General features: G+C 39.1%; 1 protein-coding gene across 1 annotated transcript in view; it reads right to left on the bottom strand.

Moving 5' to 3' along the window:
* The window catches only part of DCC (DCC netrin 1 receptor), a 1,293,116-nt gene that overhangs the window by 75,442 nt on the left and 1,204,635 nt on the right, over positions 1-13,039 (bottom strand). The window contains exon 25 of the mRNA XM_070779092.1: positions 8,202-8,318. Within this exon, the coding sequence (XP_070635193.1) occupies positions 8,202-8,318 (117 nt within the window). The remainder of the gene's footprint in view (positions 1-8,201; positions 8,319-13,039) is intronic.

Genomic DNA, 13,039 nt, shown 5'->3' with positions numbered 1-13,039 from the left:
TCTATTTTACCTAGATCTATTCTTCGCCTCTCCTCAGGCATTTTACAGCAGAAGAAAACACAATATGAGAATGGAAAAGGAATCTTTCCAAGGCAGAATAATTAGGATGCATGGAATAATAAAACACTGAAAGTGTAAGAAAAGCTGCCATCGCTCCAGGTACTGCTCTCAGCCAAAGAAGCTGCTCACCAAGGCTGCACCTTACTTCCTAGGAGCAGTCTGCCTCAAAGACTACAGAACTGCCCTCACCCCCCACCTCATCTGGGACAACCTAGAAGGATAATTCCAGCACCAGAGCAATCTGTACTGTCAGTTGAGGCCTCCATCAAACTTTTGGGTTGGCCAAATAGTTTGTCCAGGTTTTTCCATATGCCAACCAGCAAGGAGATCAAACCAGTCAATCCAACAGGAAATCAACCCTAAATATTCACCAGAAGGACTGATGCTGAAGCTCCAATACTTTGGCCACCTGATATGAAGAATCAACTCATTGGAAAAGACCCTGATGCTGGGAAAGACTGAAGGCAGGAGAAGAGGGTGAAAGAGAATGAGATGGTTGGGTGGCATCATCAATTCAATGGACACGAATTTGAGCAAACTCCAGGAGATAGTGAAGGACAGGAAGCTTGGTGTGCTATACTCCATGGGGGTCTCAAAGACTTGGACACGATTTACAAAGTGAATGACGATAACAATACCTGATTAGTTTACTATCTCCCTCTCAGCAATCCTGTACCCTTTACCCTCACAGGTGTTACTCCTAAAGGAACTTGCTAATAAATCTCCTGTTTTCCAATCTCTTTTCAGAGTCTGATTCCTGGAAACTCAGCATATGACTTTCCTTCAGTTCAGCTGCTCAGTCGTGTCCAACTCTTTGCGACCCCATGGACTGCAGCACGCCAGGCCTCCCTGTCCATCACCAACTCCTGGAGTTTGCTCAAACTCATGTCCATTGAGTCAGTGATGCCATCCAACCATCTCATCCTCTGTTGTCCCCTTCTCCTCCCACCTTCAATCTTTCCCAGCATCAGGGTCTTTTCCAATGAGTCAATTCTTTGCATCAGGTGGCCAAAGTATTGGAGTTTCAGCTTCAGCATTAGTGCTTCCAATGAATATTCAGGACTGATTTCCTTTAGGATGGACGATTGGATCTCCTTACAGTCCAAGGGACTCTTAAGAGTCTTCTCCAGGAGACTAATTTATAGTAAGAAAATCACATAAAATTATTTTTGGCCACTGTAAAAATACTGACTTTTTGCCACAGTTTTATAAGAAAGAGCAGCAGACTGGGGAAATCAGAATATCTGGATTCTTCTCCTGTCTATGCTATTAGTTACTATGCTTCTCACAGGCATCAGCTTGCTTAGCTGTGAAGTGTGTTCTGGGGTAAGAAGTAACATATGCCACCTAATATTTTCAACCAAAAAGCATAACCTCAGACAAATAAACAGGTTTTGTACTTCAATGAAATTAAATGCCATTTCCTGTGAATTTTAAGAACTAAAAAACACTTCAGATAGTTTATATTTTATCTGGTAGTTATCATTTTGCAGAACATGGTGAGAAATGTCAAGGAAGAGGGGGGAAATAATCTTACAAAAATAGAGATTATTAAGTGGAACAGCAAGCATCTTTATACGTGTGACTGGAAACCCAAACTATGCTATGATGTAGTTTATACAAGACCTGATACACTAGTAAATCCAAATAGTTGCAAGTGGGCCATCAGTACATGCATCTACCATTCTGAATGAAATCATAACTCTGTCAAGATACAAATCTACAAGTTTTTCAGCCTAGTTAGCTAAGGCCCATCAATCATGTCAGTTGCAAAGAATCTATTTTATTTATCAGAAAGTCTAAGAATTAATTTTAAAATCAACTTGGATTATATGCTGAAATAAATTTTCTCTTGTTAGATAGAGTTTAACCAACTGAGTTTGGAGCCAACAAAGAATGTAATGCAACAAAGATTTCAAAAGGTCTATATTCTACTGACTCTTCATTTCTAACTGAAGTTTTATTTAAATATAATATGCATATTTATAGTCCCTTGGACAGCAAGGGGATCAAACCAGTCAATCTTAAAGGAAATCAATCCTTAATACTCACTGAAAGGACTGATGCTGAAGCTCCAATAGTTTGGCCAATAGCTGGCTCATTGGAAAGACCCTGATGCTGGGAAAGATTGAAGGCAGAAGGAGAAAGGGTGCCAGAGGATGAGATGGTTGGATGACATCACCAAATCAATGGATATGAAGTTGGGCAAACTCTGGGAGACAGCGAGGGACAGGGAGTCCTGGTGTGCTGCAGTCCTTGGGGTCAAAAAGAGTTGGACACAACTTTGCAACTGAACAACAGTAATACATATTGAAAACTAAATATCGTCAGTACTGCTCAGTGATTTTTCAGGGTGAAATGTCTTCTGACCATCATCCAGGCCATGAAAATGGAACGTTATCAGAAGCTGCTCCATGTTCCCTTCTGGTAACTAACCACCTCTCATTAAGAGTAACTACTCTTTTGAATTCTAACCCCATAGGTTACTTTGCCTGTTTAAGATTTACATAAATTGAATCATACAGATGAATTACATTTCTGTTTTGCAGGAGTACATCTGTGAGAGTCTCCATATTGTTTGTATCATTTTAGCTTTTCCGTGTTCATTGCTACATGGTAGTCCATTGTGTGAATACGTTATATACATTACCAAGTCATGACAAGCAGTATTCCCCAACGTATTCTTATACATGTCTTTTGGTGAGCATATTAGGCATTTCTGCTAGATATACACCCAAGAACAGAATAAATCTAGGTATGGAACTGTTGAGTCAGAGTGTCCCTATGCATTTTATAAATGTATTTAACTGCTGAAAATTACATATATGCATGCTTTATAGAATAGTTTTCAAATTAATAAAACTAATACATTTCTAACTACTAATTTACTAATTTTAAACTAATTAAAGTAATAAATTACTTGTCATTTTAGGGCCTGCATTCATGTAAGACACTAGGAATAAGAGAAGTCGTGCTTTAGCCATCGAGCAAGTCAGAGCTTGAGATGACAGCATGAGGGGGTAGGGTGAAGCCAACAGACTGAGCACAAGCGTTGGGTTCAGACTCTCAGAACTTTGGTTTGCATGTTTGTAAACTGGAGATGCTAGAGTCAAACAAATTATTTTTAAAAATGAATACAAATAATATAAGGCATCTTTGTCCTTAGAAAAGAAGCACATCATACAGACTCATGGAAGGAAGGAAGTTTGTTAAGCTAAGACTATTTCCCATCTGTAAAATCAGGATAAACTCAACACATGAGAGTATTGGGAGGAGTAAATGACATATGAATTAGAAAGGTATTTAGCTAGTGAATAATATTTAGAAGTTCTCAACACTTGTTATATTTCATTACATTTCTCTTTCTTTCTAAGCTCGTTAGTTCTTGTTGAATGTAAACAATTTTAACTGCCTTTAATGTATCAAGTTTTTATTTGAAGATATTCTATTAGAACTGCTAAAAAAAGAGCCTTAAACCCTGATGTGTTATGAACACAAGGCCTTCTTATAATACGTTTATTTTTTTCATCTAGTCATTTATTTGACAGATACTTAGCAAGTACCAATTTTATGCTAGATATTGAGTTAAACAATGTGTGAATATGAAGAAGAATTAGCTGCATCCCCTCCCTATCATGTAATACACAATCTGTTAGAGGAGGGAAGATTTGGACTTGAATACCTAAGTATATGAGGCAGTACTCTGAGGAATGAATTCCATAAAAGTGTTAAAAAGAGAGACTATTCAAACATGAGAAAAGAAGCCCTCATTTCTGGGTGTAGTAATCAGAGAGGAAAGAATTCATGAGAGCATTAATACCTCTCTGGTCTTTGAAAGATTCACAGATCTCTATTAGTTAGAGATGGCTACCAAGTCATTCCATAAGGGGGAAAAAAAAATGTGTTCAGAAGGAAAATCAAATAAACAACAATGCATATTTGTGAACTGGTGATTGGTCTGGCTTGGCAAGGGTGTCTAACATAGCAACAGGAGACTAGAAATACAGACTTACATCTGGTATGCACAGGGTTTTTTTTTTTTTTCTTGGAAGACAGTGAGGAGCCATTGGGAAAATTTATAGAGTAGAATGCCATATTTAAGTTGTTTTAGGAAGAAATTTGGCAAGCAGGATACAAAGACATTTAGAAGGTACTACAGAGAGGAGGAAGATTAATTATAAAGCTGTTTTGACAGTTCAGGGGTAAGGCCATAAAGAGAAGAATAAAAACATGAATCTTGGAAATGGGAATGCAGCCAGGGATTCAAAAGATACAGTGGAAGAAAAAAAAGTCAATGGGATATGGAAACTTCTTAGATGAAGAAGTTATATATGGGAGAGAAAGTCCCATGAAGATTCTGAAACACACTGATTTTTAAGAAGAAAGCTATAGAAGGTTGGCACAGACAGAACTTAGTTATAAGAGGAAAGTGGCTGGAAGGAAAACACAAATAGAAGCAGCTAAGTGTACAGCATCCTTCTATGTGGTAAAGGAATGAATAGCTTCACAGAGGACTGCAGCTGGGAGCATAATGATTCAGAGCACAGAGGCTGAAGCCGGTCCGGAGTCCCAATTCTGGCCCTGTCACTTACTCGCTGTATGATTGTAAGCTATGTACTTAAACTCTGTAGGCCTCAGTTCTTTTATTAGTAAAACAGGCATAAGAACAGTATCTATCCCATGAGTTGAACAACTGGCATCTGTTATAAATTCCATTTATTATAGTAAAATTGAGAGCTATGTTGGAATGTAGAGGAAACATCACATACAGTAGGTAGAAAGAAACAGCCATTAGTTCATTCATTTGGCTGAACAGTATCAACTGAGTGCCTACCATGCCAATCTCCATTTGGGGTACTGAGGATATGACGTGATGAAAGCAGGCAAAATTCCTGCTCTCATAGAGCCTATACTACACAAGGAAAACACATGATAAGTAAACAAACACAATAAAGCAAGTAAGACAGTTATACAAATTAAGAAAAACAAAGCAGAATGAAGAGCGTAGAGAGAGACCAAGGAGGCTCCTAGGTAATGGTCAGGGAAGATCTATGTTCCTTCGCGGTGGTGGCAGTTGAACACAGACCTGAATAAATGAGGGAAAAGTCAACTAAATATCTATGGAAAGAAATGCCAGGCAAAGAGGACAGTAAAACGTCCCTGAGATGGAATGTGTGTTATTGCCAAAGAACAGAGAGGAGAGCTATGTGGCTGAAAGAGATTATAGAGAGAAACAGCAGGAGACAGTGTGAGAGACATGCCAGAGGCTAGACCACAGGGCACCTCTTGGGCATGATGAAATCGCTGGATATTGTGCCACATGTGACGGGAAGTCAAGAGGAATAACATCATCCAATTCACATTGAAAAGCTTCGGTGTAGACGACTTCCTGTAAGATCAAGAGCTCAAGAAAAGAGAACAGTTACAAGTTTACAGCTATAGTCTACAATCTATAGATTATATTTGCCATCTAGAGATGGTATAGCTTGGATAAGGCAGAAAAGTGGAGGTGGGAAAGAGTAGTCAGATTCGGGATGGGTTTTGAAAGCAAGAACTATCAGATTTGGTGAAAGACTGAATTTGCGATGTGAGGAAATCAGAATAAAGAAGTATGAAACTAGAGGTTGTGTTTTATTTTGTTTTTTAAACAAGAATAGATGGTTAAATAGTGGTACCGTGTATTGGGAAAAATAATAGGAATCAAGTTTGGAGCTGGGGAGAGGGAATTATGGAAGAGCAAGATTTCCATGTTGAGCTCACCTGGCTTGCCTATTAGCCATTTGAAGAAGGTGAGTCAATATTGTATATGGAAATTGATGTGGGTTTCAGGAAGGAATTAATCTGGGGATTAACTTTTGTGACTCATCAGCATGCAAATGGCATTAAAGCCATTGGTATTAGATGACAACTTCTAAGAAGCGAGTGTAGATAGTAGACAGCAGTTTGCAGACTGAGCCCGAGGGTACTCTATCTCTTAAGAGATTGGGGAGAAAGGAGGAGTAAGTAAAGGACTAAAAATGAGAAGGCAGTGGGACAGGAAGAAAACTGGGGGCATTTAGAACACAACAGGCAAGTGAAGAAAGCATTCCAGGAAAAACAGAAGCTATGTCAAATTTTGCTGAGCACTGGACAATTGAGCATTTGGTAAGAAGATGTGGAGATTATTGAAATCTTGGCAGCCATGGTTTTAGTAGAGGGACTGTGGAAATGCTATTAAAATTAATACAGAAGATTAAAAGAGCAAAAAGTAATTACAGACAACTTTTAAGAGAGTTTCTCAGGAAAGGGGAGGAATGGGCTAGTGGTTCCAGGGAAGATGCTTTAACAAGGGAGTTATGAGATAATGCTCATACACATATTGGAGTAGGAAGGAAAACTGATGATCCAAGAAAGGAAAGGGATAATTACAGAAGAGTCCCTAAGTGGGAATGAAAGGTTGTCCTCAAGGGAAAGGGCTGGTCTTACACAGAAACAAAAACAGATCACTAGATTTGAAGGGTAGATAAGGATATCATTTCTAAATGCTTCTCTTGGTGATAAAAGAAGCAGGCTTATTAGCAGGGACAGGGGAAAGGAGAGAGGTATTGAGTCAGAAAGGAAAGAATAGATATAAGATATTCATCTTATACAGTGAGACAATGAATGATGTCTCAGTGAATGATAATGAATGATTTCTCTCAAAGTGAGAGAAATGACTGGCATTTCCAAATAAATGACAGTTCACCTTGAATTTGTTGTCATAAATGCCCAGTGAATAGGCTATATGAAAGTGAAAGTCACTCAGTCATGTCCGACTCTTTGTGACCTCATGGACTATACAGTTCATGGAATTCTCCAGTCCAGAATACTGGGGTGGGGAGCAGTTTCCTTCTCCAGGGGATCTTCCCAACCCAGGGATTGGACCCAGGTCTCCCACATTGCGGGTGGATTTTTTACCAGCTGGGCCACCAGGGAAGCCCAAATAGGCTACATATCTTTCTTCAAATGAAGTCAGCTGTCAGGGTTCATGGTCAATGTTGCTGAGGAGCTAATTTAACCAGGGTTGAGTTTTTTTGGGTGGTAACTATGATAGGGAAGAAGAACCAAGGGAGATGAGGCTGTTTAGAAGGGACGGAAGGTAGTAATTAATGCTGGATTGGAAGTTGAGTTTTAATGGAAATAAAAAGACATGAGGAAGACCAGGGATAATGGGAAGGTTGCAGAGTTAATGGACTGTAGGTCCTAGTGGGATTAAAAATTTGTTAGCAAGGGGCCAATAAACGAGAAAAAGAATACTGTGCTAGAAAAAGAGATGACAGAAACTGACATTCTGCAGCAGGTACAGTTATTGGTTTACTGTGTGACATGGAACTGATGAATTGAGGTGGGAAAGAGCTAATACTGTAGGGAACATCAGGAACTAACATCAGATGGATTACGTGCATGGATACTGTAATTACCAAGATTGATCACAGAGGTAATTGGAAAGGAAGTGATTCGCAGATACTAATATCTTCAGTGAAAATGGGAGTATGACAGAAAACTTCAACATGAAGGGAGTAGGAAGTGATTATTTCAATATTTGTTTCAAGAGAGCTAGATTATTTAAGTCTGAAAATTAGACTTATTAAAAGAGTTTTTTAAAATCTATGAAGGTGGTTGTTAGAATAAGATCAATAATGACAAAACTTCCATTCTTTTTAGATCGATTTGTTTTCTATACAACTTCTTAAATATGTATCAACTGATTGCCCATAGATAAATCACGTGGTTGTGTAAGGCAAGCACAACAAACAACAGAGTGAAAATTCTAACTTCCAAATAAAAATGATATGATTTTAATTGTTCTTCATTATGCCCATTTGTCCAGAAAGTTCAGAGAAAACTCTAATCAGGTTTTGATAGCTGATAGAGAAAAGATACACAAAGAAAACTGTATAATATAATATACAAACTGAAACTAATATAATACTGCAAATCAAGGAGGAAAATGCCCACCCACTGGAGTATTCTTGCCTTAAAAATCCCATGGACAGAGGAGCCTGGCGGGCTACAGGCAAAAGGGTTGCAAAGAGTTGGACACGACTGAGCGGCTAAGCACGCATGCCTCATATTAACGTGATGTTGTTCCCGTCTCCACTGTGGCACCAACTGTCACTCACCAGGATTGCTGGACTGGGCATCCATAGGAATCATGAGCTTGGCCCGGGTGGCTCGGCGTGCCGCCAGTGACCTCTCCAGAGTGGACATGGAGCTCCCTGCTTCTTCTGTGTCTTGACCTAAAAGGAAAGCAATACTCTTGAGTATTAATGATGCAATACTTCATTTCTAGCCAGGAACCCCAATGCCTTTTTCATATCATTGATGCTTTAAATAATAATATCTACTTTTTTGTTTATCAATATGCTCTCATTGTAGAAATGTTAATAAAATTTACCAGAACCTCATTATCCAAAAAGAACTATTATTATTTATTTATAATTTCCACACATGCATATATATGTGTGTGTGAAAGCAAGAGAATATATACTAATATACTTATTTTTCAAAAATGGCATTATACCATACATACTGTTTTGTAGTCTTAAAAAAGTTACAGAAAAATCTTTCTCTGTCAATAAATAAGTCAGCAGTGTAATTTTTAACAGCTCCATAATATGCAGCTGTATGAATTAACCACAATCTTTGCAATTTATACTTAAGCCCCAAAGACATTAAATCTTACTATGAAAACACGGGAAACAAACTACATTCTGCAAAAATATGGTTAGGTCTCTATATACAAATTTATTATACTTCCATAAAATGTCATGTTAGAGTCATAAAAATAAAAATGATATATGCAGATTTGAAAACTGAATAAAAATATATGTTGAAAAGTAATACTGAAATTCTGAATACTATGTATCAGTTAAAAGAATATGATTCATTGACATGAAGTTTCGTCTGTTTTTTCTTAAATGAAGTATAGTTGATTTTCAATATTATATTAGTTTTAGGCATACAGCATTGTGGTTCAGTAATTTTATAGATAATACTCCATTACGTTATTCAAAATAGTGGTTATAATACCCCGTGCTCTACAGTATATCCTTGTCACTTATCTATTTTATATACAGTAATTTCTGTGTTTTCACCTCATGCCCTATTTTGCCCGTCTTCCCTTTCCTCTTTCCACTGAAAACCACTAGTTTGTTTTCTATATCTGAGTTTGTTTCTGTTTTCCTCGATACGTTCATTTTACTTTTTTCAATTTCGCAAATTAGTGGTATCATACACTATTTGTCTTTGATTCATTTCATTAGGCAAAACATTCTCTAGGCCCATCCACACTGCTACAAATGAGAGAATGTAATTCTTTTTAGTGGCTGAGGAATACTCCCCTGTATATGAATACCATAGCATCTTTATCCACTTGTCTATCGATGGACACATGCTTGGCTTCCGTAACCTGGCTACTGCAAACAGTGCTGCTATGAGCATCGTGTGTGTGTGCTCAGTCTGTGTCTGACTCTCTGCGACCCCATGGATTGCAGCCCACTAGGCTTCTCTGTCCATGGGATTTTCCAGGCAAGATTACTGGAGTGGGCTGCCATTTCCTACTCCAGGGGATTGTCCTGACACAGGGATCAAACCTGCTATGAACACTGGGTGCATGTATCTTTACAAATTAGTGTTTTTGTTTCTTTTAGATAAATACCCAAGCATAGAATTGCTGGATCACATGGTAGTTCTGTTTTTAGCTTTTTTCAGGAACCTCCATACTGTTTTACATAGCAGATGAATCAACTTACACACCTACCCACAGTGTACAAGGATTTCCTTTTCTCCACATTCTTGCCTACATTTGTTTTTTGTAAACTTTTTGATGACACCCATTCTGACAAGTGTAAGGTGATGTCTAATTGTGGTTTTGATTTGCCTTTCTATTAATTAGAAATGTTGAGCATCTTTCATGTGCCTATTGGCCATTTGTATATCTTCTTTGGAAAAATGTCTATTCAGCTCTTCTGCCCATTTTTTAATCGGGTTGGCTTTTTTTTATATTGAGTTATATGAGCTGTTTATATGGAGAAGGCAATGGCACCCCACTCCAGTACTCTTGCCTGGAGGATTCCATGGACAGAGGAGCCTGGTGGGCTGCAGTCCATGGGTTGCTGGAAGTTGGACACGACTGAGCGACTTCACTTTCAGTTTTCACCTTCATGCATTGGAGAAGGAAATGGCAACCCACTCCAGTGTTCTTGCCTGGAGAATCTCAGGGACAGGGGAGCCTGGTGGGCTGCCGTCTATGGGGTTGCACAGAGTCTGACATGACTGAAGAGACTTAGCAGAGCTGTTTATATATTTTGGATATTGACCCCTTGTTGGTAATATCATTTGCAAATATATTCTCTCATTTAGTAGGTTGCCATTTCATTTTGTCAATGGTTTCCCTTGCTGTGCAAAAGTTTTAAGTTTAATTAGGTCTCATTTGTTTATTTTTGCTTTTATTTCTTTTGCCTTAGGAGTATGTGTGTGTGTGTGTTAAGTCTCTTTAGTCATGTCTGATTCTTTGTGATGCTATGGACAGTAATCTGGAGTTTGCTCTGTCATGGCATTCTCCAGGCAATAATACTAGAGTGGGTTGCTATGCTTCTTCCAGGGGATTTTCCTGACCCAGAGATTGAACCCACATCTCTTACATTTACTGCATTGCCAGGCTCCTGAGACGCACCTGGGAAGACCTACCTTAGAGGACAGGTCCAAAAATTATTGCTGTGATCTATGTCAAAGAGTGTTCTGCCTATGTTCTCTTCCAGGAGTTATACACTTTCAGATCTTATTCTGTCTTTAATCCATTGTATTTTTGTATACAGTGTGAGGAAATGTTATAATATCATTACTTTACATGGAACTGTAAAGTTATTCCAGGACCACTTATTGAAGAGACTGTCTCTTCTTCTTTGTATATTCTTGCTTCCTTTGTCATAGTATAACTGACCATCAGTTCAGTTCAGTTCAGTCACTCAGTCGTGTCTGACTCTTTGCGACCCCATGAATCACAGCATGCCAGGCTTCCCTGTCCATCACCAACTCCCGGAGTTCACTCAGACTCACGTCCATCGAGTCAGTGATGCCATCCAGCCACCTCATCCTCTGTCGTCCCCTTCTCCTCCTGCCCCCAATCCCTCCCAGCATCAGAGTCTTTTCCAATGAGTCAACTCTTTGCATGAGGTGGCCAAAGTACTGGAGTTTCAGCTTTAGCATCATTCCTTCCAAAGAAATCCCAGGGCTGATCTCCTTCAGAATGGACTGGTTCGATCTCCTTGCAGTCCAAGGGACTCTCAAGAGTCTTCACCAACATCACAGTTCAAAAGCAGCAATTCTTCAGGCCTCAGCCTTCTTCACAGTCCAACTCTCACATCCATACATGACCACTGGAAAACCATAGCCTTGACTAGATGAACCTTTGCTGGCAAAGTAATGTCTCTGCTTTTGAATATGCTATCTAGGTTGGTCATAACTTTCCTTTCAAGGAGTAAGCATCTTTTAATTTCATGGCTGCAGTCACCATCTGCAGTGATTTTGGAGCCCAAAAAAATAGTCTGACACTGTTTCCACTGTTTCCCCATCTATTTCCCATGAAGTGATGGGACCAGATGCCATGATCTTCTAAATATTTTCTGAATGTTGAGCTTTAAGCCAACTTTTTCACTCTCCACTTTCACTTTCATCAAGAGGCTTTTGAGTTCCTCTTCACTTCCTGCCATAAGGGTGGTGTCATCTGCATATCTGTGGTTAGGTGTGGGTTTATTTTTGGGTTATTTATTCTGGTCCACTGATCTATTTGTCTGTTTGGGGGCCAGTACCATGCTGTATTGATTGCTGTAGTTTTGTAGTATAGTCTGAAGTCAGAGAGTCTGATACCTTCAACTCTGTTCTATTTTTCAAGATTGTTTTAACAGTTCAAGGTCTTTTGTGGTTCCATATAATTTTCGGAATATTTGTTCTATTCTATGAAAATGTCATGGATATTTTGACAGGGATTGCATTAAATCTATAGATTGCTTTGGGTGATTTGGGCATTTTGATGATATTAATTCTTCCAATCATAGTTTTGTCCTTTTAACCAGGACATCATCAAGAACACTTCATGTATTGTCAAGTTTAACTAACAGGATCTCAAGTACTGCTTTCCCTATCACTACAGAGTTGGCAAGAAGGTCCTCAAATTAAAGACAAATGGGCACAAGCATCTTCTCACTCTGAATAAAATGGCTATCATTTGGAGTTAAACATTTCCCAAGACTTGGTTAGAGACATCAAAATCTGTCTCACTGATCTGAAATGTCACTGGAGCATATATATATATAATGAGAAGGAAAATCAAGAAGGAGGTATCCTAGAAATCATTAGCAAAACCTTCTAAGGCCTGAGAGACAATTTTATTCTCTCCAGTGAGAGACAGAGGTGCTCTTCCTCTCCTGATGGCTAAGATAAAATGAAGCTATAATAAAAGACATCTACAGACTCTTGAGGTTCCTGCAAAAGAGATCTGCCTTTCATTTATTCCCTAGGTAGAAGCTTATTGAGGCAGCAGGCTTGCTGGTCTACCCTATGTCTATTCAAACAGACAAGAGATAATTGAACAAAGCATGTCTGAGAGATGAGCCAGTGTGGATTATGAGCGTTCTCATCATTTGGCTTGTCAAAGACAGAGGAGCTTCCTGTGGGTCACATGGGCAGCTGGAAAGTTAGGCTTGAAAGTAGCTGACCCTCCAGAAGACCAGTGAGGTGGACAGGTACATCTGTTTCGCGGGGGGGGGGGGGGTGGCGGGGCAGGGTTAAGTCCTGACGAGGTATCTCAGATCATGGAATTGGCCAGAGAAGCATCCCACAGGCTCCCGTAAATAATTCATATTGTGTTTTATAAGAGGCTGAGAATCTGGGTGCCACCTGAGGTCAGCCCATGTGCCCAGAAAATCAGTGAAGAGCTTCACATTGTGCTCTCTTCCCT

The sequence above is a fragment of the Bos indicus genome, chromosome 24 (genome assembly GCF_029378745.1).
Source record: "Bos indicus isolate NIAB-ARS_2022 breed Sahiwal x Tharparkar chromosome 24, NIAB-ARS_B.indTharparkar_mat_pri_1.0, whole genome shotgun sequence".
Classification (NCBI taxonomy): Eukaryota; Metazoa; Chordata; class Mammalia; order Artiodactyla; family Bovidae; genus Bos; species Bos indicus.
Note: the sequence above shows the minus strand (reverse complement) of the source record. Positions and strands in the feature narration are given on the sequence as shown.